The 25614-nt window shown below is 38.2% G+C and overlaps 1 protein-coding gene across 16 annotated transcripts in view; it reads left to right on the top strand.

Annotated features, from left to right (window-relative positions):
• The window catches only part of TRIP12 (thyroid hormone receptor interactor 12), an 83003-nt gene that overhangs the window by 40734 nt on the left and 16655 nt on the right, over window positions 1–25614 (top strand). For 13 of the 16 annotated variants that reach the window (XM_057417101.1, XM_057417103.1, XM_057417102.1 and 10 more), the window contains 22 exons: window positions 753–1549; window positions 9147–9252; window positions 10466–10602; window positions 11534–11617; window positions 12977–13072; window positions 14071–14219; window positions 14510–14545; window positions 14636–14731; window positions 15139–15231; window positions 15369–15530; window positions 17225–17293; window positions 17396–17561; window positions 18403–18520; window positions 18660–18816; window positions 19125–19278; window positions 19817–20045; window positions 20766–20884; window positions 21700–21907; window positions 23066–23166; window positions 23291–23465; window positions 23870–24011; window positions 24931–25122. In XM_057417101.1, coding sequence (XP_057273084.1) covers window positions 753–1549; window positions 9147–9252; window positions 10466–10602; window positions 11534–11617; window positions 12977–13072; window positions 14071–14219; window positions 14510–14545; window positions 14636–14731; window positions 15139–15231; window positions 15369–15530; window positions 17225–17293; window positions 17396–17561; window positions 18403–18520; window positions 18660–18816; window positions 19125–19278; window positions 19817–20045; window positions 20766–20884; window positions 21700–21907; window positions 23066–23166; window positions 23291–23465; window positions 23870–24011; window positions 24931–25122 — 3586 coding nt within the window. The remainder of the gene's footprint in view (window positions 1–752; window positions 1550–9146; window positions 9253–10465; window positions 10603–11533; window positions 11618–12976; window positions 13073–14070; window positions 14220–14509; window positions 14546–14635; window positions 14732–15138; window positions 15232–15368; window positions 15531–17224; window positions 17294–17395; window positions 17562–18402; window positions 18521–18659; window positions 18817–19124; window positions 19279–19816; window positions 20046–20765; window positions 20885–21699; window positions 21908–23065; window positions 23167–23290; window positions 23466–23869; window positions 24012–24930; window positions 25123–25614) is intronic. The other 3 variants (XM_057417098.1, XM_057417100.1, XM_057417107.1) reach the window with 3 other exon arrangements.

Genomic DNA, 25614 nt, shown 5'->3' with positions numbered 1-25614 from the left:
GATGGGGAGGAAACAATTTCTGCATAACTAGTCTTGGAATACTTTCAAGGTCTTTCTCCCCTTTTCCTGCTTCATGTTGGAGAAGATTGCTTAAGGAATTTGAGCAATGTCCAATATAAATTGAAACATAGGATAATCAGAAGTATGCCTGTGTTCAGGATAATCAACTTGGTTGTGCTTTGTGCACTCTTAGTGCACTCCTATATACACACTGGAATAGTTTTCTGTCAAAGAGACTTGCCATTTTTCTGTGTGATTCATTACCTCAGTTTCAAGATTGATGAGATACTATCCTTTCATTAAGAGACTTCTTGAACTAGAATAGTTATGACTAGTTATGCATTACTGAATGCTCCTTACTCTCTTGTGGAACTTGCATTCTCAAACTTTCAGCTAATAGCTTCATGGCTTTTATTTTTTCTTTCTAATCCGTTTGACATATCTATAAAAATAGAGTAAAATCTGTCCGAGTTACCTCGTACCTTTCTCTTGAAAAAAAAAGTGTGCTATGTTTTTATGTTGCAGTTTATTTTAGTTCTCATGCTAGCAAAGATTTGCTGTATGGCTGTTCTTTATAAGCATGGTTTGTTTGTTTTTTTTTTTTTTGTTTGTTTCAGTATAAGCTTAATCAACAGTGTTTCTTACCTGTGCTTTCCTTGATTATTAGAGAGTGTTAACATTTATCTTGCAAAACTGTTGCAACTGAGTTTTTTTGAGTTCAACACTAACACTGTTCCTGCTTACTTCTACAGAGGCTGTAGTTCATCTGCTGGCCTAATACCACAGCAAGAAGATCCGGAGAGAGTCAGTACTTCAGAAAAGCAAAAAACGGGGCAAGTGCCTAAGAAAGACAATTCTCGAGGGGTTAAACGCAGTGCTAGTCCAGATTACAGGAGGACCAATTCTCCTAGCTCTGCTAAAAAACCCAAAGCACTTCAACACAGTGAAACTTCCTTGGAAACTAACAAGCCGCATACTAAGTCTAAGAGAAGGCACTTAGACCAAGAACAGCCAAAGTCTGCACAATTGCCATCAACAAGCAAGGCTCACACCAGGAAGGGTGGAGCTGCTGGTAGCTCCCGAAGTCAGAAAAGGAAAAGGACAGAGGATCTGTCTTGTATAAAGAGTGGTTCAGCGGTTGAATCAACTGGTGCTGAAGAGAAGTCAGCAAAACTCTCCAAGCTGGCTTCAAAATCGGTGACCTCAGCCAAAGCTGGGTGTAGCACCATCACTGATTCTTCTTCTTCAGCTTCCACATCCTCCTCCTCTTCTGCTGTGGCCTCTGCTTCTACTGTTCCTCAGGGTGCCAGAGTGAAACAGGGAAAGGACCAGAATAAAGCTAGACGTTCCCGTTCTGCATCCAGCCCCAGTCCAAGAAGGAGTAGCAGGGACAAAGAGCAGAGTAAAACAGGTGGCTCTTCAAAGTTTGACTGGGCTGCTCGATTCAGCCCAAAAGTCAGTCTCCCTAAAACAAAACTGTCTCTACCAGGCTCTTCCAAGTCAGAGACATCAAAACCTGGACCTTCAGGACTACAGGCAAAGCTAGCAAGTAAGTTGATCTTCTGTAAAAGAATAAGTACATATGTTTTAAGCCCAAGTCTTCTGAACAAGTATTTCTATTCTTTTTGGGCTTCTTGGGGTCTTCGTAGAGAAACTCAAAATGCGTGTTCTGCTGAGCTTTTAAGTAAAGCTGTGACTGAAACTATTCACAGCTAAAGAAAATTATTTTAGTACAGTTAGTGTTCTATAAGTTCAAGTTGCTTCTGTCTTGTAAATCAATTAAAAATATGCAAAATAATTGCATGTTTTGGTGGGGACACACATTGTAAAACTTTGAGTGTATTCCTTCTGTTAGACTTTTCTTTTTCTTATTTTCTTAAGCTTTCTGTCATGAAGTGGGAATGGTAAATGCTGGAAAACAAGTAGATAATGCAGTTTCTTGTTGCAAGTCCACTTTCCTAGTTTTTCCTTACTGTGAGAATATCTTGTGATTTTACTTTAAGAAAAGCAGCCTTCTAAACCTAGTGTACCTAGTGCCTGGAATGTTAGTAAATTTATCTTTTAAATTGTTCTTACAAAATACGTCCTCTGATGCTGAATTTGAATAGCAGTTGCAGTTCTTGGACATTGTCACTGAGAAGTACAGGCTGCTTCCAAGCAGAGCATTTGTTTTGTAGTGTGCAGATATGCTTGTAGCAATGTTGCCTTGAACAAAATTTCTTTGAAATCATTATTCTGCCTTTGTGTACTGTGATTTATTTATAGCATGTATTCTCTAAAACTTCATTTAAAAAGTTGGATTCCTATCTTGCTTATGGTTTTTCCTTTAACCAGACATGAACAGGAGTAGCCTCTAACAACTGTGGCGTGTCTATAGCAAGTACTAATGCAGGAAATAAACAAGAGCAACTGGATGCCTTCCTGTATAATCAAAATAAGTTTAATTGACCTAACAAGCTTGTTATGGACTGGAGTATTAATTCTGTAATGATCTAACACAATTGATGAAGAATGGCATTGGGGAAGGGGGGAGAAGTTACTTTCTTTATAGTAAGGCTTTATCTACTTGCTCCATGGTTCAAGACTTTTTGGGTGATGAAATCCAGACAAAAGCCCACTGAATTGGCTTAGGATGGACTGAGGGGGAAGTGGGAAGGAATCACACAAGAATGGTATCAACCAGCAAGTTACTAGCTGGGACTGTCCTCGTTATAGGCAACTTCTTGGCTATGATGAAAAACAACAGGGAGGAGAGAAAATTTGTTTCCAACAAGTGAACAGCAAGAAGGTGAAGGCAGAGTAATTTTTGACAAGTTACAAAACTTCACCAAGGGGTGAGAACGGGAAGGGTGGGATGGCATAATGTAAGGGGAGTGTGTGTTGAGTAGCTTAAAAAACAGCATTAGGAATATGAGCCTAATCTGTCTCTACAAAGAATGTACTGGGAAAGCCAGCCTGACTAGCTTTATCTCTTCCAGGACCTGAAAGTCATCTTTTGCAAAAAGATAAACTTGAGTTGATCTAATACATTTGAGTATATGTCACGTAACCAAGATGTTATGGATTTGAATGGGAGTGTGTGTATGTATGTGTCCCTGGTAAGGGGCACAAAGCATGGTGTGAGACATTTCCAGACTTGGTAGAGGTTAAAGTTACTTTAGCTGGCATCCCAGTTTGGGGAGGGAGGTACTAACAGGTGATGCTAAGATGCCTAAAATGTCTAATGCCTCTTTATTTTACTGTAAATTACAGCAAAATTTATTACAGTGTTTTTTTGTATTGAAAATCTTAGATCAGAGTAAGTGATTGTACTGAATATCAGTAAGAGTAAGAACTCGGAGTAGAAGAAAAGTGTTAAACTGATATTTAAAAATAGTGTCAGTGTTTCAAATAGTGTGTTAGAGCTCTGTGACAACAGATTGAAGTGATTTTGGGATTAATAGTGACTATTGTTAGCTCTAGCCCCTTTTTAAAAAAAAAAACAACCCACTTGTCTGCCATGCAGTGTCACTAACTCAAAAATACTGAGGCAAATTTGAAATATGGTAACAATTTTGGATAACACTGAGAACTGTCAAGAAAATATGTCCAGGGTAGGTTTTTAAGGAAGAATGAGTAAGTTAAAATTTATTTTCTGTAGCACACTAGTACCCTTAGAGGATTAGGGAGCACAAGTAGGTAATTTTTCACACAAGTATTAATACACTGAGGCTTTCTGAAGTAGTAAGGGAAACAGTGGTTTAGATTAAATTGCTGAGGTGTACACCCCTCTGCCTGGAAACATGTCCTTAGAAATCATAGTAATCCAGTGTAGAAGGTGAAAGCTAAAACTCTGTAGGCTTGTGTAGTGGTATGGTATAAAAGAGATGTTTGAAGAAGTTTGAAATACAGAATTAGTGAAAGATAAATAAACATACAAACATAGTTCTGTAAGGAGCTGTAAAAAATTTTTGGGAAAAAAATGTGTGTGGGGGGAGTGGTTCTAGGAAGGAAAGTGGGAGAAGAGGGAAGATGATTCTGATGAACATAGAATCATAGAATGGTTTGGGTTGGAAGGAACCTTAAAGATCATGTAGTTCCAACTCCCCTGCAATTGGTAGGGACACTTTCCACTAGACTTATGTGTAGAAATAGAATGCTGTTCACTTTTGGGTATTGCAGTTCAGGAAGTACAAGAGTGATTAGTAGTTGTGATCTCTGAAGGAAGAACTTGAAGAGCTGAGCTGGCTTGCTCTGCTGATGAGAAGAATGAGGAGAGATGGGGTTGCCTCAGATGTTGTAGGGGTATACCTTGAGGTTTCTTATGCAGTCCTCACTGGATAATTAATAGGTGTTATATGCAGCCAAGGTGACTCTTGGGAGTCCTCAGCTACACAGCAGTCTAACTGAGCAGTGACATCACTGAAAAACAGCTATAGAATTTATTGGAAGAATAAAAACAGACTAGACCAAAGTTGTTTTTTTTTGTTTTTTTTTTTTTGTAGCTGAGTATTTCTTGACAGGGATGGGGAGGAAGCAAGTTTCTTGTTTTGCTCTCTTGTTTGATGTGACTATTTTTACACCCCTTTCAAGCCCTATATTTTGTAGGGGCTTTTAAAATATTACAGATCAGGTCAGCTTACTCATTATGTAAGGATAAAAACCCAACCTTGATTAGGGAAATCTCTGCTGCCCTTTGTGTAGTTTCTTGTGGCCCTTAAATGGAAGGAAGTTGACAGTGATGGCTGAGACAGTGCTGAGAGCAATGTAGCTTAGGGTAGCTGCTCCTGACTGAGAAGCCTCTACCTAACACTTTACGATTTGGGGGTGGGGGGGGCTAGCAGGAAAGTTTATTGGGATACACAGAAAAGCCACCTGAAGGTGAACACAGAGCAGGAATGGTGTAACTTCTGGCTTCAAGGGATTTGGCAGAGGTGAGGGAGAAAAGAATCTGAAAATAGGTCTAAATTAGTCTATTTGGGACTGTGGGCAAGAGTGCTGTCTGTGTGATGGTAGTTTGAGCCTTAGAATTGTGGATTTAGGGTGGAGGAAATAGATTACTAGCTTGGAGATACTTGGTTTAATTGCAGTGATGGGCTCTGTAGGGCTGTAATCAAGAGCTGGGGATGTCTGGGCTGGTACTGAGGGAGGGGAATAGTGGAGCATTAAAATAACAGGAAACTGTCTTGCCTTCCCCTGCTGCAGCTATTTTCACCATCTTTATTGCAGGAGAGTGGCCCAATATTGACAATCTGAAGTCTAAACTTCCAGTTCTAGCAAGTTCATCTCTACTGATTATCTTTTTGAACTGCAAATAAAGGGCTTTCCAGGTTATGGACTGTGAAAGTTTGACTAACTTTGTTTTGGCTTGGATAATACTTGAAGTAAGTGAATGCAGTATGGCTGCATTCAGAACTTGGTCCTCTCACACAGCTGAAAAATGCCTTTAAAAAAAGAAGCTGACCGGTAAACACACTTTAGTGTGAATACGTTCTTAAGACTTTTTTGTTGTTGTTGTTTGATTTCTGTTAGGTTGCACTGTTTCAGGTTTAGCCTGTTTGGGTCTGTTTTCCTTCTGAGTCATTAATGTGAGTGTTTAGCATGCAAATAGGATGATGTTAGGGCATATGCAGAGGTAGAGAAGTGAAGACTTGGGAAAAGAGAAACGTGCAAAAAGATCTGAGAAGCAGAACATTCTTCTGAGCAGCAGGAGAAAATGAGATTGATTTTTCTGGGTGCTCAAGCTGTGATGTATTATGGAGTTTGTCCACCAAGGTGTAAATGGGCATCTCTAAATTCTCTAAAATCCTCTTAGTGAGGTAATTCTTCACCTTGAGCATGGTGAGGCACTGGCAGAGGTTACCCAAAGAAGCTGTGGCTGCCCCATCCCTGGTAGTGTTCAAGGGTGGATTGAATGGGGCTTTGAGCAACTTGGTCTAGTGGAAAGTGTCCCTACCCGTGGCAGGAGGGTTGGAACTGGATGGTGTGTAAGGTCCCCTTCAGCCCAAACCATTCCATAATTCTATGAATTCAGTTTGAAGAGATGGCTCAGCTAATTTAATTATTTAAAGGAAAGGACAACCCATTTCACAGCTTCATTGCCTTACTGGTTCATGGTATCTGTGCTCATCTGACCTGTGTTAAGCAAGCTCAGCTCAACAAACTGACAGAATACTTACGGAACAGGAAAGTGTGTATCGGGTGTGCACTTTGTGCATTTTAGAATTGGTTTGGGGTGAGTAAGTCATGAGCTAGTGTTTCATACTGTTAAACAACAGTAAGCTCTGCTGCTTTGTGAAACCTTTGCCCTTAAGAGAAATCTGATTTTGATACAAGTTAAGGCAGTCTTACTTCATTTGAATGCTTGTGTGGTGTCTCATTGATACACTATTGCTAAGCTGGTATGGAGTTATTTAATATTTAGGTCTAACTACTTGAAAATGAGTACCCACAGATTCGAAGTGGTAAGTGGTGTGCTGACATAAAGAATTAAAACATTTGTGTATTTTTCCAGTGAACTCTACTATAATAGGGTGATTAACTTACTATTCTAAATGTCAAGCTAAAGTACATCTCGCTTAGAATTTCACCATGGCTGTTACAGGTTCGGGGTAGCTTACTTTTTCCATGTATGTAAGGTGAACTCAGTGGTAACATGTTACCTGTGGAGTGAAATAGTGCTGTACCCAGTGCCAGTTAAAGCATGTGCTTTCTAGTGTAGAATACAACCAGCTAAGAGGGGTGTTCTGTTGTATCTTGTTGTACTTAGGAAGCTTATGGCATGAAATACTGCTGCAACTGTTTCAGGCTTGTTTTGTATATACTTTATGACACACTCCTTCCCCTCCCCTCTGCCGCTGAAAATATCTTACTGTAGGTAAATAGGGTTGGGGTCGTTGTATATTTATGTTGTAGAAACTTCAACTTAAATCTTTTGGTTTGAAAACATATGTAGTAAAAATGCCACTGTTTTTTGAGTATTTGAAAAAGTTATGTGTTTTCTTCCATATGGACAGACCATCTGAAAATTCAACTGGTTGGTCTGCTTTGCTTCATTGCTTGGTGGCTATTAAATACAGAACCATATTTTCTTAAGGTTGCCAAATTTCTTCAGTTAGTAAGCCAGGTATGTAGTAAATGCATGAATATCAGATTAACCTTTACCTGCATGGAACTGAGCTGCACGCAGCATTGTGTTACTGGGTCAAATACAGTATTGTGTTTGAAAGGACAGACTAATGGTTAGGTCAGTGTCATGGTTTAAACCCAGTCAGCCATGCAGTTTCTATTCCCCCTCCCCTCTTTCTTCCCTTCCCTATCCCTCCTCCCTGCTCTTGGAGGGATGGAGAGAATTGAAAGAATGTAACTCCTATGGTTTGGGATAAGAACAGTCCAGTGACTAAGGTATAACACAAACCACTGCTGGTACCACCAATAATAATAATGATAAAGGAAATAACAAGGGAAGAGAATACAACACCTCACCACCAGCCAACCTATAACTTGCCCCCTTCCCCCCAGCCCAACCAAGCACCAACTGATACCTAGTCCAACCCTGCAGTCCCCCAGCCCTTCTGGGTAAGTCTCCATTACATCCTGGGCATGACGTGCTGTGGTATGGAATACTTCTTTGGTCAGTTTGGGTCAGGTGTCCTGTCTCTGCTTCCTCCTGGCTTCCCCTCCTCCCTGGCAGAGCATGAGGCTCACAAAGTCCTTGGCCAAACCAAAACATCATTGTTACCAGCTCTGTTCCCAGGCTGAAAGTCAAAAACACAGTGCTGCACCAGCTACCAAGAAGGAGAAAAAAATGACTGCTGCTGCTGAACCCAGGACAGTCAGTAATGGCTTTTCAGATCACTTTCCCTTTTCTGTTAAATATCCAGTCAGAAGCTGCATAGTTACCATTTCATCCCTTGATATCACAACTCAGCATTCCTGGAATGCTTTAGGATTAAGGAGATAGACAGGAGCCAGTTTGATATGTACTGTTCTCAAAACCATTGCCCATTTAAATAGGTTTTATTTCTGAACTGTTGTCAGAAGAGGGAGCAGTGATCTAACTTTCTCATCTTCTTGAAATTAATTACATCTGTTCTAGTAATAGTATGCCTAAATTGAATGCTATGGGGTTCTCATTTATTTATTGCAGATGTGGGGTGGGGAGACACATGACTAAAATGCCAAGCTGAGCCTCAAGGATTTTAATTTTTTTGACACTTTCATTATCAGCCTACTAGTTCAGAAGATGTTACGGGATATTTCACCTGATAGTAAGCTTGTTCATCATCTGAAAATGTACTGTGTAGGTTTATTGTGTGTTTAAGATTTACCTGGTTATGCAGTGGGATGTAATCAGAAAAATGGCTTCATAACCTAGAGTGAATTAATACCAGTTAAGTCAGTCCTCAACAATGCAAATACTTCCAAAATAAAAAACTTGAGAACTCCTTTTCCAATGCTGTGAAGATATGCTTGATTATTTGCATCAAGGAAGACCTTATGACAGTGATAGGGGCTGAAGGGATGTAGGTAAAAGAATAATGCAAATACTACATACGACAGATCTCGGCACTGGCAGTGCTTGACTCCTGGAGGGGAGCATGGTTTTGGGTTAAGGCAGTTATTGTAAAGCCATACTAATCTGAATAAAACTGACTTAAAATAATATGATTCAGCTAGTGGTGAGTTTATGTGCACAGGCTTACTTTGTGGTGGGGGAAAACAGATGCAACCACAGCTGCCTTCTCCTGCAGTGTTATTTTTTTTTATCCTTTCTATAGATAAAGGTAATGCATATTAAGTGTTTTGACTGTTGATGTGTGGGAATAATAAACTTGTATTTCGTAATGTGAAAACTGTGTATCGTGAGAAACTTGGAAGCTGTTCTGTAACTATAATGTGTAGGTTAGGAAAAAGTGTCTAGGTAACAAGTTTGCGTTCAGTATGTCTAATATTACTTAAGGAGTAAAAGTAAATATCTGAACCTTTCTTTTACTGGTAGAGCAGCTTGGTGTAAGGCAACTAAAAGCTGATGGGCTTATTGTGCTTCTTACATAGAAGCTGTTCTTCTGCATTAAAGTTTCCTGTACACAGAAGTTTCATTTCTTCGTAGAACTGTTGTGTATTGAAAGACTGATTTACTCTCAATTCTTTTACATATTACATAGGTCTGAGAAAATCTACAAAGAAGCGCAGTGAATCACCACCTGCTGAGCTCCCCAGTTTGCGGCGGAGCACACGGCAAAAGACCACGGGCTCCTGTGCTAGCACCAGGTAAAACTTTGGATAATGAAATGTGATGACTGCAGTGGATTGATATTAATGTCAATTTCAGGCATGAAAACAGGCCCGTCTATCTCTTTCTTTGCTATTGTTAGAAGTAGCTGTAGCTTTTTCAGGCCTTCTGGTTTACTCTGTACAGCAGTGTCATGGAGAGCCATCACCTCAGTTGGTAGGGTGGAGGCTAGGAAACATCCAGAGACAGTACCACAGATTTAAGTAATCCTTTCTTAGGGAAGTGTTTTTAAAAAGACAGTAAACACAGAGTGCTAAACTGCTGTCCATCATGGATAATAAAATAGATGACTATTCTGAAAAATAAAGATTTCATAGTACCATGCAGGAGTCTGTTTCAATAGTGTACATAGTTAAGCTGACTAAGCTTGTCAGCAACTGTATCTGAACAACACTACAAATGTCTAAGTACTTAAATACTTTCTGATGCAGGGAAAAAATAGCTCTGAATTAATAATTTTAAACAGCTGGTAGATTAAATTGGAAGGGAAAGTCCTCTGATGCAAAAAATTCTTGTAGTTGCATGTATTGTGAAGCTAGACTTATGATGCCTTAACAAGTTTTCTTTTTTTCTTAAGCCTAAACTACATTTAGTAATCTCTGCAAAACTTTTTCCTTTTCCATGCCATAAAAAAAGGTTCCGAAGTCTGATTCTGTTGTCAAGTGTACATTTGAATTTGACTATCTACTTTGTAGGCATATATATTTGTAGTGATGATGACAGTAGTGTTTTAAAAAAAACCCACCAAATTTAAAAAGGCTTGTTCCCTCAAACTTTTTTTGGCACTGAAAATCAGGTTTATCATCACAGTTCTTTGTGCTTTCAGTAGTTCAGAACTTCCTTTAAAGATAGTCACTCTGTCATCAGACCTAAATGTGATTTGTAACTAGCCATCATTTTAGTCCTTGCTCATTTTTACAGTTATATACCCTTCAAGACAAAGCAGTCTACTAGAATAATGTAAGGTCCTAGCTATAATGGATGTAAACAAATTAACACCATGGTGCAGGCCAGTGAGGGTAAAGAACAGATGGATAATTTTGTGAAGACTGATTCATATGTAAACCTGATAGTTTGTGCAGCTTTGTGGTAGTGGTCTACATAAATGTTATGTGGTTCTGAGTAGTCTCACATTAATAAATCTCTTGTCTCGCATAATAAGGTCTGAAAATTTGTTTTTTGAATCTTTAGTCGGCGAGGCTCTGGCCTGGGCAAAAGAGGAGCAGCTGAAGCTCGCCGACAGGAGAAGATGGCTGATCCTGACAACAACCAGGATGGAGTTAACTCTTCAGCTGCGCGTACAGATGAGGCTCCCCAGGGTGCTGCAGGTAAGAAGAAATTCCAGCTGAAGCACTTCTAGTACAGATGCTGATAGAAAATTTTTATCACTTTTAAAAAATAATTAAATAAATTAAATTGTGGGTAGAAATTCTTTAAGCTGGTACAGCTGGTAAATAATTCTTGAAGGTTTTTGAGTGAGAGAGGCCTTTACTTTTGAATCTGATTTCTTGGATATCTGGTATGTGTTTCAGTTACAATTTTTTTGTAGTCTCCAGACTACATCTGATAAACTACACTTTAGTTTTCAGCATCTACAGTTGGTTTTTCTTAAAAGTAACTTCAGCTCGTGCTAAATAAATTACTGCCAACTGAAGAGACACCAAACTGCTCAGAATACAGAAAGCATGCATTTACCTGTAAAAGTTCTTTCATTTACACTCATAAATTTTCTGCAAGTTTTCTGTTGAAATTGCAAACATGTCTGTACTGGAGAAATTTGTAACCAAGTTAAATATTATTACTTGCACAGTCTGATTGTGTGGTACTTAATTTTATCGTGTGGTCCTAATCAATAGTGAGTTCAAAGTTACTTTCCAGCAGTTATGCTCTGCTTAAAGCTAGCTACAGCAGTACAAAACCTCAGAATTAATGTAAACTAAGTGCAGCCTTGCACTCAAGTAAGAAAAGTGTAGATTTACCAAGGATACATGTAGATGTCTTTGAAAGACAATTTGATGATGTAGCTGGTTTTTTTTTTTTCTTTTTTTCCCTTGTCTTGTGTCGATATAACCTCTCTCTTCAGCCTTTGGGAAGTATTAGACCTGTAGACCGATCTATTTAAAGTGACAATTGTACAAGAGTATGGGGGTGGCAGTATTAAATGCAGAGATGGTGAACATTTTCCTTGATGGTGGAATTGATATGGATTTTGTAGCTTTAAAGGCAATGTAACTTGCATTAATCTTTTTCTTTCTTTAGCTTCTAGTTCTGTTGCTGGAGCTGTAGGTATGACAACCTCTGGAGAAAGTGAGTCAGATGATTCTGAGATGGGAAGACTACAAGGTATAAAAGTTGCTAATTTACTATTCTTTTGTTTATTTTTTTATTTTCTTTGCAGCCTATAAATAGTGGTACCTACCCAAAAATCTGTAGTATATGTAGTGAGGAAATTTCTGTATTATATGTAATGAAAGGGCTGTATTTTCTTTGTTATGGTAGTTCTGAAGTATGGGCTTACAAGCCTTAATTTGCTGAAGATGCAACAATTTGGAAATGATGTCTGGAGGGGGTAGCAAAGTGTCCTTCACTTACATGGTGTATTACACTATTCATGACTTTTCAGGAGGAGGTGGGGGGGAGAGAACTGAACTCAGTCCTATTAAGTGTGTGAGCTCAAACATGAAAATAAGTCTTTGCAGGAATGTTTTAAGCTGACAGGCCAGATTAGGCCTACTGTTACTCTGCCTGCTTCTGGATAACATTTTTTTGTGCTTGTCGTTGATACCCATGTTGCTGTAAGCTTTGACCAGACAAAATATAAATGTTCTTAAAATGCTTGCTTTTGTGCTTGAACTAAAGGATTGAGGTGTCTCAAAACCTGAGAGTAGAGACAGGTATAAATTCAGTTTGCATGTCCAGTTTGCAACTGTTTTAAATGATTTTGCAACTACCTTGCAAGGAGTTCTCAAATCAGGATTTGTCTTGCAAATGACATTTTTCAGTTAATCTGGATATGAGCGCTGTGTCACTACTAGTTCACTTGCTTGTAATCCTCAGTAAACATAGGTATGCATTGGGAATATTGAGCTAAATTGTTTTATACTATTAATCATTATTGTATTGATCAGCAGTAGTCATGGTTGCTACATCAAAAATCAGAATCACTCAGTCCAGTCTACCTCTAAGCAACACTACTGAAAAGTGTTCAAGAACAAAACCAGGAAACCCTAATATCTAGCAGAGTTTTCCCACTCTTCTGCTTATCAGCAAGTAAAGGGTTTTTTCAGTGTCACTTTTTTCCAGACTTACAGTGCCATTCAGGTCCTGAAAATGTAGCTATATGCTTAACCTGTTTTGTGTAGCTCAGATTTGAAATTAGTCTGGTGTATTTGCTAGACTTAGCTCTAGACTTATAATGATCTAATAGACCAGGTTTGTTGTGCGAAATGTGTGACTGGAAACTCAGTGGGTGACTTCTTAAAGGACCTTCATGCTCTGATGCATACAAAAGAGTCATTTGTTCCTTAAAGGTCATCTATTTGATGTTTTTAAGAAATCGACGTAGCTGCAGTCATCTAATTCTGACTCTTTCTTAAAGTATCAAAATTCTGGTAGTCTTAAATTATAACATCATGGAATTTAAACTTTTAAAAATATACATAGAAGCTTTGACAATGGCTGTTATCCTCTGTTTACTTTTAGCTCTATTAGAGGCTAGGGGTCTTCCTCCTCACCTGTTTGGCCCTCTTGGTCCTCGGATGTCGCAGCTCTTCCACAGGACAATTGGAAGTGGAGCTAGTAAGCAAAGTTTGTCTAATTTGACTTAATTCTTTCCACTTCCAGACTAGTAGAATTCAGCCACTAGTAAATGCTAATATTTGTATTAGCTTCATAGTTTAACGTATTTTATGTGTTGGATATGTGTATGTTATGTTAGTGCTAGACCTCTGGTCAACAATATTAATTTGCTTGTCTTCCTATACGGAAGAGGACTTTGCTTTAGCTTTATTTCTTTCCTTTTTTTTTTTTTTTGTTGGGCGGGGGGAGTATCTTAATATTCTTTCTAGGTGGGGAAGGGAGGATTCTTGTCTTTTCACCCCTTCCTTATGTTTTTCTTTTGCATGATGGGCTGCTTAACAAAAGATCTGTCCAATAACCTTGGGTTTTTGCTAGCTTTAAACAAATGCTTAATTTAGCTTAAAATTCTAGGAGATGTCAGTTCTAAGGTATGTTGTTCATAGTTTCAAAAGTGTTTTTAAGTTTCAGATAAATAACTGACTCCAGGCAAGTCAGTGAGAGAACATGGGTCCTTAGTCTTGTTCCACCACACCTGCATTATGCAGGTGCATTTGTACCTTCTAGTTCAAGTCTGGCTTCTGAGGAGAGCCGAAGGCGCCCTGTTACACTGCCTGCCAAGAGGAGGATGGGGTCTCACGGATACTCCATGTGCTTTAATATCCAGGGGGTGTGTTGAAAAGTCCTTTGCTTTAATGAAGGTGGAGTGGTGTGAGTTCTGATACCTGCTATAGGTTGGCAAGATGGCTGTGGTGAGCAGTGTGGTGGACTCCTTGTGCTGATCAGTCTGCACTGGAAAGACAGCCAAGAGTGAGATTTTTGCCTCCCTTTCCTATCCCCCCTTCTTATGACAGGGAAAGGAAGTGAAACTACAAGTACAGAGGAAAACAAACTGTCTCTGGTCTTCCACTCTGGCAGAAGTATAACATAACAATTCCCTTGAACACTTATGTTTTCTAATATCTTCTTTCCTACTCTTTTTTTTTTTCCTGGCTATCTAGGTTCTAAAGCCCAACAGCTTTTACAAGGTCTCCAAGCCACTGATGAAAGTCAGCAACTCCAGGCAGTGATTGAGATGTGCCAGCTGTTGGTAATGGGAAATGAAGAAACATTAGGAGGATTTCCAGTCAAGAGTGTTGTACCAGCTTTGGTAAAAATTAAATATCATATTTCTATTGGAGGATATATTTTACTCAATACCTTGCTTAAATATTATTTATTATATAGTCTCAATTATATGTGTATCTTATCTGGTTTTTGAGGGCATGTTTTGCTAAATTTTGATACTCTTATTAATTCTTTTAATTGGCTCAAGAAGTGGTACTAGGTCTTTTGAAAATTCCAAGTCCTGAGTCAAAAGTTACAATGCTGATTTGTGCCCTTCTTATGTAGATGTTTAGGTACTTTTTACAAAACTAACAATTTTTTTTTTTTTAACAGATAACGCTGTTGCAGATGGAGCACAACTTTGACATTGTAAGTGATCTGTAATATTTAAGAGTTTTTTTTTTTAAATACAAAAGAGTATCATCTGTATTTTAAAACAAATATCTGTATGCTTAATAGATGAACCATGCATGTCGGGCCTTAACATACATGATGGAAGCACTTCCCAGGTCATCTGCTGTAGTGGTAGATGCAATTCCTGTCTTCTTGGAAAAGGTAAAATGAAATCAAAATGGTGTTAAACTTACCTGAGGGGTTTTTATCTTTTGTTTTAGTTTTAGCACATACCATTAAGAAAATGTCTCCATAGCTTATAAGATAATGCGTGAGAAGCTTTTAAAAACAGTGCTTTTCAATGAGGGTCTTACAGAGTAAACATATCTGATTCTCTGAGAACTTTGTCTGGTATCACAAAGATACTGTGTAATTATAAAAACTGGTAACTCTTTGAGTAGCTACATAGTTGATCTAGCTTTTTATTGGCTAGCTTGATTACATCCAGTAGTGCAGCTGCATTAGTGTATGTGTCTTAGTACAGGCTAATTGTCCATGTGTTAATGAAGATTGTTATTCTTACATACTGGTTTAGAAATTGATCTACATGCTTTCTTGTTTTCTTGTAGCTGCAAGTTATTCAGTGCATTGATGTGGCAGAGCAGGCACTTACAGCTTTGGAGATGTTATCACGCAGGCATAGTAAAGCCATTCTGCAGGCAGTAAGTAAAAAAAGAAGAAAGCACTTTTACCTCTAGTAGTTCTACATCTTGTTGATCTTCTGTGAAGATGAAATAGGAAGAGTTTCTGTGATTCTTAGCAGTACTGAGAGTAATAATGTTTGTTTGTTTTATTATAGGGTGGGTTGGCAGACTGTTTGCTGTATCTGGAATTCTTCAGTATAAATGCACAGAGGAATGCACTAGCTATTGCTGCCAACTGCTGCCAGAGTATAACACCTGATGAGTTTCACTTTGTGGCAGACTCTTTGCCACTGCTTACACAAAGGTTAACCCATCAGGTAAGAATCTATTATAAAATGAAAAGTTGTGATTTTGACCTGTAAGTAGTATAAAGTTGCTTACAGGTATCTAGTTCTTTGTTGGGTATCATTTTGCTTTGCAGTGTGGTAATTGCCTTAAGAGTTTCTATACTGTCAAGTTGTGATAGTCTAACATTCATGTGGACTTTTTGTGTTTTGTAAATGTACTGTAAGGATTCATGACATCCCTATTAATTTTGAAAAATGAGATAAATTAATTTAGGGCATGAATAATAACGGGTTTGTAATCCTTGTTGCCCTGTAAGAGGGAAATCCAGTAGTGTTACTGTTCTGTTTCTTTAACAGAGGGATTACAAGGTTCCCTTCCTGTTCAAACTCATACAAGCTTCAGTTTCAATCCTTTCACACACCCTTCCCCTTCACTCATGACTTTTTGGGAGAGCTTGTGGCTTTTATAGAAATGAAATTCCTACTCTTGCACACTAGTTTTAAGTGATGAATCCAAAATCATGGGGCTCCTAAGATCTACCTGTCCTGCAATGCAGCTACATAAATGAGCACTCACAATGACTGTGGCACCAAAAGAGATTTGGACATACTCCTTGGTTAACAGATCCCTGTTATAAATGGGGAAAAGGAGAAAATATTTTGTTCCTTTACAAATGCAGCTAAATGGAAGATTCCAGGTAATGTTTTTGTTTTCTTGTGCTCTTCTTAATTTTGCCAACATCTTTTTGCTGAGAGACTACTTGAGTCTCTGAGGCATCTTCACAGAAGTCAAATGTTGGCTTTAGATGGTGCTTTGGAAATGGGAAGCACCATTCTCAATAGTAGTAGCGACAAGTACTGACTCCTGCTCTCTGAAGAGAAGCTACAGCCCACAAAAGTAAGATGTCTAGAAATTTTGAAGTGGAGTTTTTCTGGCAGGAAAAATACAATCTTGAGTTAGCTCTTAAAAGGATAATTGAGGTTGGAAAGGACCTCTCAGTTATCTGCTTCAGCATGGTCAACTAGCACAGAGTGCCCAGGAGCATGTTCAGTTGACTTAACCTTCCCAGGCACCCTCTTCCACAATTCAGCCACCCTTACAGTAAAAGTGCTTTATTATGTTCTGGGGGACTTCTGTTGATAGTTTCAGTGAACTTTTAATTAGAACTATTTTTAGAGGAATGTTTGCTATCTTGGTGTATTTGTTTTTGCTGTCTTGGCTGCTCCTCATGTTTATAAAAGTCAGGCTTCATGTAGTCTGTAGAACAGTAGCCTTCACTCCTGCTTATTATGCTTATTGTCACTCCTGCTTCACTCCTGCTTATCACATTACTCCTGCTTCATGTGTGAAGTCAAGCCATCATTCATTTACCTATATTTCCTGTTCCTTTGGCTTTGTAGTTCTCTTCCATTTTGTTTCCTCCTTTTAGAATCCAAAAATGATATTATAAATCCATTTATTCATCTCTAAAGGTCCCTAAAGGTATTTGTATTGCAAGTGTGAGGTGTTTCCCAGGGAATATGCAGGAGCACGGCCATATCAGGAGGTCAGTTTAGACTGTATCAATGAATTTAAAATTCAGAGCCATAATATCCTGTAAAATGTGATTCAGCTGACCTTTTTGGAAAAAATTATGAATGCCTCAAAATGACAGGGTAATCTGATGGAAATTCAGACATTTTAATTTGAGCAAATATATATATGTATATATTTTTTATAATAGGACAAAAAGTCTGTTGAAAGCACTTGTCTGTGTTTCGCAAGGCTAGTGGACAACTTCCAGCATGAGGAGGTAAGGGTGTGGGTTTTTGTTTCCTTCTTCCCTTCTTCAGTTTCTCCTAAGAGCTTACCTTTCAAATACTAATGTTTTCAATTTTGCTGTTCCCTCCTGAAGAACTTGCTCCAGCAGGTTGCTTCCAAGGACTTGTTAACAAATATCCAGCAACTCCTGGTAGTGACACCTCCTATCCTGAGCTCCGGAATGTTCATCATGGTGGTGCGCATGTTTTCCTTAATGTGCTCCAATTGCCCTACACTTGCAGTCCAACTTATGAAGCAAAGTGAGTTCTTACTCTTCCATATTCTTGGGGACCTATTTAAGTTAATGTCTACAGCCAGTATGAAACCCTGTACACTTGATTAGACAAATGTTGCATTCTTAGTGTTCTTCACTTTTACTATGCCTCCCTGAGATAAAAAAATCAGTTAATCTCATTGAAATTTTTCTTTTTTTCACTTTGTAAGGGTTTTTTCTCCCCTTTCCTGTCTCTAGCTGTTGTCAGTGGAGTGTTTGCCTAACTTTCAGCCTTAGCTGTACAATTTACTCTCCTTCCAACACAAGTTGAATAATTCTTTTTGTAGTCTTTACTAGGTGGGTGAAACTTATGATTTTTAAGAACTTTTTCTAAGATAAAACATTAAGAAAAGTAACTGTTGTGTAGCTGTCTTAGTTCTCGTTCATTTTCTTCTATTAGTGTCATAAATTTTGACTTGTTACTTCAACTGCCATATATGTTCCTCTGCTTTCTTCAGTGCCCTGTATATTGAGTGATATTTCCTCCTTAGATGTCCCTTAAAGGAAAGCAAACAACAAAACAAAAAACCTAAAAAAGCAAGCCACAAACCAACTCCCCTCAAAAAAAAAAAAGACCAACAAAAAAAAAAACAACCAAAAACCCCAACCCAACACCAAACAAACCCCAAAGCAACCAACAAAACAAAACCCCACATACCCCGGACCTGAAAACAAACACACTTCTTAACATTCAAACAGATGTCTTTTGTCTTACTGTTTGTTTACTTCGGGCAGTGTCCATCTCTTCACTGTGACTTCACAGTGTCCAGCACAAAATGGAGTCTATATTCTGATATGGGCAGTCTCATGAGTAATAATTTCTATAGACATTGCAGAAACGCTTCATTTCCTCCTTTGTGGAGCCTCGAATGGGAGTTGTCAAGAACAAATTGACCTTGTTCCACGAAGTCCTCAAGAACTTTATGAGCTTACTTCTCTTATCTGGTAAGTTATGCAGCCCTGGGTTTTGGGTCTGGTTGATATGTTAAAATCCCTGATTTTTCTGAAATGTAGATAAACATGTTTCAGCTTAGGTAGACTTATTAATACTTCTAGTAAAATACTGTTTTAATGTTCTTTGCAGTGAACTGATGCCTTGCCTGCCAAAAGAGGGCATCTTTGCTGTTGATACTATGCTGAAGAAAGGAAATGCACAAAATACAGATGGTGCAATATGGCAGTGGCGAGATGACAGGGGCCTCTGGCATCCCTATAACAGGATTGATAGTCGAATAATAGAGGTAATAATTTCACACACTTTTGCGGTAACATTTTTCAGAATATGCATGTGGTTGTATAGGGAATTGAGTGTGTTCTTTATGGTTCTGAAAATATCAGCCTTGTTCTTTCTGAATAAGAAACACAAGTTTCTTCAAACCTCCTGTTGTAATATGGCAGTATTTCAGCATTCAGTAATACCTGAATAGCTTAATCACTGTTCTTGTATTTTTGTCAGACATTGTTTTTCCTACTGTGTTGCCCCTCTCTTCATATAGGTTCCTATTTGTTGGGTTTTTTGTTTTAACTTTAAACTCTTCCTTTATTTTAGGCAGCTCATCAGGTTGGTGAGGATGAGATAAGCCTATCTACACTTGGGCGTGTCTACACTATTGATTTTAATTCTATGCAGCAAATAAATGAGGATACTGGAACAGCACGTGCCATTCAGCGAAAACCAAACCCTTTAGCCAATACAAACACTAGTAAGTACAGTTTAGGAGACACCTGGTGTATAGCTGTGGTTAATTTATGCTGGGTTATGCAGCAGTCTACTATTTCACATGTGTTTCTTATGGTTTCTGTGGAAAATCAAACTGTTCATATTTACATTTTTGAAGACAGCTTTACAACAAAACAACTGTTGAAATGTATTCTTTTTAAGATGTAAACTCCTTTCCTGGGAACTGAAAATGCATTAAATTGTGGGGGGAGCTGGAGGTATTCCTGGCTTTGGGATTTTCTGAAACAGTTTAGTACATACAGGTCTTTTATTTCACAAAGACTGTGTGAGGACTTCTTACTTTTGTATAGAAACATACAAGAAGATTGAAGAAAAAAAAAATTGACTCCTTGAAAGAGGATGATTTGTACCTGCATTCTTGCCGTCAGTTTCACTTCTGATTCCTAAATTACATCTTTTCAAGTCAAGAGCTAAACTAATTCAGTTTTAACAAAAGACAGTAATCGTCAGAGCAGAGATGCAAAGAACCACACAATGATTTGTTGCACAATTTCTTACAGGTGGACATTCAGAAATGAAGAAGGATGATGCCCGAGCACAGCTAATGAAAGAAGACCCAGAACTGGCAAAATCCTTTATCAAAACACTGTTTGGTGTTCTTTATGAAGTATATAGTTCTTCAGCTGGACCTGCTGTTAGACACAAGTGCCTTAGAGCAATTCTTAGGATAATTTATTTTGCTGATGCTGAACTTCTGAAGGATGTGCTGAAAAACCATGCTGTTTCAAGGTTGGTTCATTAACCATTGAGAATGAAACTAATTCTGAATTTACAACTCAAACTTGTGCTTACTATTTTTGAACTTTTTGTTTTTATGTCAAGGAAAATAATACTTTTAAATTCTTCCTTATTTTCCAAAAGCTGAGGCTGCTAGCTCTTTATTATGGAATATTTTGCATCTTTGACTTTTCAGTAGGTTCTGACTGGAGGCGTAATTACTAGAAACTTAAATTGTCTATATGGCTGTATGCATTAGCAATGTCTAACTTTACCATTGACTGTTTTCCTGATTTCTAAAACTTGACTATAAACTCTGTGAGCAAGATGACTTTTGAGGTAATAGAATGTGAACAATAACAGACTCTCATGGCATTCAGCTGGTAAGTTCTGTTCATGAACCTCTTCTACATGTTAAACCATAAAATTGGGGACCTAGATAAAAGGATGCAGTTAGAAAATAAACTGACTAATTTAAATACCAAGTTACATAACACCATGTACTTTACAGGAAGAAAACTCACCTTTGTCACATGTAAAACTTGGCAAAGGTGATTTAGGCAGGAAGAGGACTTTTGAAGTCCCTGTATTTATAGCTTTTGCAAAAGCACAATGAAATGTGTTTATATTCAGTTTCCATTCTATGTATGCAAGAATAACAGGCTTGATTTTAAAAAAAAGGGGGCAAAAAATGAAAAGACCAATCTAATTCTAATAAATTATTTGTTTTAGTCATATTGCCTCCATGCTGTCAAGTCAAGACCTTAAGATAGTAGTTGGAGCCCTGCAGATGGCAGAGATTTTAATGCAAAAGTTACCTGACATTTTTAGTGTTTACTTCAGAAGAGAAGGTAAATCTTTTTCCCCTCTTCCCACTTTCTTGCTATTTTAAAAGCATGTGTGTGTAGAATCTGTATCCTTAATCTACTGCTTTATTTCCCCCCACCACAAGCTGTAAAAAATTAATCTCGTACTTCAGTAATAAAGGCAAATACATGCAAGCTGTCCTCCCTCATATGACTGGGGAGGAGCTGGCCAAGATTCTGAAGGAGGCAAGCTTGAGTTTTTTCTGATTCTAAAGCAAGCTTGTACAAGTTTCCTAAATGCGTGGAAGATGGCTTGCTGAAATTACATGGGTAGTTGTACTGGACAAAACGGACAAATCTCTGGCAGAAAGTGTCCTAATCTACTGGGGATTTTTGGGTTTTTTTAGCTACTGTTTGTGCTGCTGTCATGTGTGTGGGTTTGGTTTTTTTTGTTTGGGTTTGGGTTTTTTTTGATGTTTGTTTTTAGTTTTGGTAGGTGTGTGGGTTTTGGGTTGTTCGTGGGTTTTTGTTTTTGTTTTTTTTAATGAAACTTTGCGGGTTGACTTTTTTAAGAAATGATTGAACTGCTTTTAAAACTTAGTATTGATGGGTGGGGTGAGCCACTGCTGCCATAGTCAAAACAGAGGTTTGAGTAACAAACTTCTGCCTTTCCAAGCACCTTTCTTTGTCCTTGCTGACACAAACCTTCCTCCCCAAAACAAAATAAAAACCACCCCCTGCCCCCCCAAACCCCCAAACAAATAACCAAAACCTAATCAAGCAAGCCCCAAGCAACTAACCAGCCAACCCCCCCCCCCCCAACCAAACTAACCCACCAAACAAACCTTTCTTTTGCAAAGGGGTGATGCACCAAGTGAAAAACTTGGCAGAGTCTGAGGCTTTGCTAACAAGCCCACCGAAAGTATGCACTAATGGATCAGGAACACTGAGTACCACTACAACAATAAGTACTGGAACAGCCACTGCTGCCAGTAATGCAGCTGCAGATTTGGGCTCTCCTAGCTTACAACACAGCAGGGAGGATTCTTTGGATCTGAGCCCACAAGGGTAAGTGCACTTTTTGTTGTGGAAAGACAGTCTGTTGGGATGGTTGTTCTGGTGTTTTGTGGTTTGTTTTTTGGTTTGTTTTTTGTTTGTTTTTGTTCGGGGTGGTGGTGGTGTTTGGTGTGGGGTGTTTTTTGGGTGTTTTCATTTTTGAGTGGATTTTTTTAAGTCTTGTCTGATTGAGGCTGCAACAGTATCATTTGCATTTTGCTGTGGTAATTGCCTCTAAGGAGCTGAAATGGAGTGGTATTGGAGCCATCAATGGGCAGTTTTTACTCATTTTATATGAAGTGTTAAGGAAAAGAAAAAGACTACTGATCTGATAATTATGATGTAATGCTATGTAACAATCTGCTGTTTGGGATAGACTGGAGAATGCCAAGAGCAACAGCTGTACTGTTATGTAGTGAATCTTTCAGAGAAATGACAGCTATGGTGCATGGTTCCTTTCTGCTAGAAATAGGATAAAAAAGAAGCCATCCTCAAGTTATTTTATTGGAATACAGTCATTTTGAACACTTCGTAGAATTAAAATCTTTTGTGGTAATAAATTACTTCAGAGTTACACAGTTTGCATTTATTTTACAGGTAGAATATTTGTCTAAATGTATTGGTATAAGAAGGAAGCTCACTTCAAACCAGAATTGAAATACCTGAACTTGGAAAGTGTAGGGCTTGCTGAGAACAAACTGTAAATTGTTGGAAAAAGTGTTTTCTGGGCTTTATTTTTTTTTTTTTTTTCAGGGGAAACAGGTCAACTTTCCAGTGTCTCTTGGTGTTTGTTCAGTAGAGATTTGTGGATTTTTTTATGTTGAGTATGTTAAAATAAATGTGTAATCTTATTGTTATACAAATAGAAGTATGAAAGTAATGTGAAACGTTTTATTTAGTGGCACTTGCTGTGTTTGGCTCCTTATAGTTGAAAGGTGACAGCAAGCAAAACCTGTTTTTTCTGGATAGTTACTTTGTCTTTCCAATTGAAACAGAATTGAGGCCTCTCCCCCCAGAGCTCATTCTTCCCTAGAGCCCTCCTTGTTATGGGATGGAATAATCTTTCTAATTCTTGAGGAAATAGGTGGCAAATGCATCTTAAGCAGATGGGTGGTTGTGAATATGAATATGGTAGATGGAAACATGCTGCTTTATTTTTAAATTTGACAGACGACTGAGTGATGTTCTAAAAAGAAAAAGACTGCCAAAACGAGGGCCCCGGAGACCAAAATACTCTCCTCCAAGAGATGATGATAAAGTAGACAATCAAGGTAAATAAATCTTAAAATATGCTACTTTATCACTTTTATTTATAAAAGTAAGCTTATAACATGTCAAAAGTGCTAGCTGTAATACAGTTGTTAATTCTATTAATTTTGTCTGTGCCTCATCCAGCTAAAAGCCCTACAACCACTCAGTCTCCTAAATCTTCTTTCTTGGCAAGCTTAAATCCTAAAACATGGGGAAGATTAAGCACACAGTCCAACAGTAATAATATTGAACCAGCACGAACAGCAGGAGTAAGTGGTCTTGCAAGGGCTGCTTCCAAGGATACCATTTCCAATAACAGGTACACACAAAAAACATCAAAATACTTGTAAATATGGTGTTGACTTTGAGGTGCAGCTACTTTTCTTACGGTAAAGTATTGGGTGGTTATGTAACATATATCAAAGAAGTTTGAGTTTAACCACTGTTAAAATAACTGGAAGAAGAATCAAGAGATTAAGGTAGAGAAAATAATCTCTTAATGGTGTAAAGTAGCATGATGGAGAAAAAATGAAGAATTGGGAAAAACAGTGCAAGTAATCTGTAGAGAATATAGGCCTTTACTGTGTTGGAGCAAGAGGGGAAGGGGTTTTGTCTGATGGCTAATAAGCATGGGGAAGATGATACTCTGGCGGAGTTTACTTGAAGTATTGGAGTACTCAAATGCTAAATGTAGCCAAATGCCTTTTCTGTGCTTCTTTACAGAGAAAAAATTAAGGGCTGGATTAAGGAGCAAGCCCATAAATTTGTAGAACGTTATTTTAGTTCTGAAAATATGGATGGAAGCAATCCTGCACTAAATGTATTACAGAGACTTTGCACTGCAACTGAACAACTCAACCTCCAGGTTAGAAATGGCAAATTGCTTGCAATGGGGGTGGGAATGGAAGCAGTAGAAATATTAGGAAGAAACTAGAGAAGCGCTGACCATTTTGGACAGTATGGCCAATATTTTAAGCATAGTTTTTCCATTATCTTAAATGATGCTACATTACAATGATGCTTGCTATGGGTTTGGTTTTTTTCCCTTTTCTTTTTTAAGCATATAAGCTCTGACACAGGTAATTCATGACAAATGAGAGAGAAAACTCATGATAAATGACTAGTATTAACAAGGGTGTTATTGGTTCCTAGAAGTATGTCAGTTAGCATTTTAAATGTTAGGGACTTACGTTAAGAACACAGTTTGTAATAACTTTGAGGACAGGGGCGAACAAGAGAGAAGTAGCATTTTGGTGGAAGAATAGAAATACAGATTGGGAGGAATCTACTAGCATTTGAAGAACTTGAGCCTTGCTTCTCAGACAATTGTGATACTTGATAGGTGGTCTAAACCTGTAACATCTAAAATAGCTAAACAGCTGATTTATGTTCTGTGCTTTGATCTGAGCAGTTGTTAAAATATGAAACTTCTTTCTCCCACACAGATGCCATGTAAAATATATGCCAATCTGGGTTGTATGTTTTCTGTTTTTTTTAAATTTATTTTTTTAATTTATTTTTTATTTAAAAAAATAATCCCTCCGTTTGGAGCTCATTTTTATGCTGCATGAGGCAGAAATGGGACCTTGCATTTCTCATAAAAGGGGGGAAATAAGAATGTTGCCTGTAACGTCTCTTTCCGAGTAGAGAAATTATTTATCCTTTATCCTATTATTTGCCCTGTCATTGCCTGTATTGAGTTACTGTACACTCCAGACTTTCCCTTTTTATTCCTCCCTTTTAAGCTGTTCTGGGTGGTAAAATACTATCTTCATACTTTCCAGGTGGATGGTGGAACAGAGTGCCTTGTAGAAATCCGTAGCATTGTCTCGGAGTCTGACGTCTCCTCATTTGAAATCCAGCATAGTGGGTTTGTTAAACAACTGCTGCATTATTTGACATCTAAATGTGAGAAAGATGCTGTAAGCAGGGATATCAGATTGAAAAGATTTCTTCATGTATTTTTTTCTTCTCCAGTAAGTTTTCTTGATTTGTATTTTGTTGTTCTTAATAGTTTTTCTCTCACATTGTACTTACCTGACCATCTGAGAGGTTTGGCAGTTACCTTGACTTAAAGATGGAGTATGGAAGGACTTTTTTTGTGCCTAAGCTGTGTAACACTATGATATTCACATGGCCCTGTGTCTTTATAGGTCATAAACTCTTTAGAATAACCTCTAATTAGAATCACAGAATCATACAGTGGTTAGGGTTGGAAAAGACCTTGAGATCATCTAGTTCCAACCCCTCTGCAATGGGCAGGGATGCCTCGCCCTGTTGCCCAAGGCTGTGTACAACACTGCCAGGGATGGAGCATTTACCGCTTCTTTGGACCACCTGTTCCAGTGCATCACCCCTGCAGTAAGAATTTCTTCCTTATATCTAACCTGAACTTACCCTTCTTAAGTTTACAGTACAGGAGATTCCACACAACAGTGGAAATAAATTCCAAAAGGGCCAATTGTGTG

This window comes from Pezoporus wallicus, unplaced genomic scaffold, assembly GCF_028554395.1.
Source record: "Pezoporus wallicus isolate ANWC-B61680 ecotype Strahan unplaced genomic scaffold, APGP_CSIRO_Pwel_v1 contig_360, whole genome shotgun sequence".
Lineage (NCBI taxonomy): Eukaryota > Metazoa > Chordata > Aves > Psittaciformes > Psittacidae > Pezoporus > Pezoporus wallicus.
Note: the sequence above shows the minus strand (reverse complement) of the source record. Positions and strands in the feature narration are given on the sequence as shown.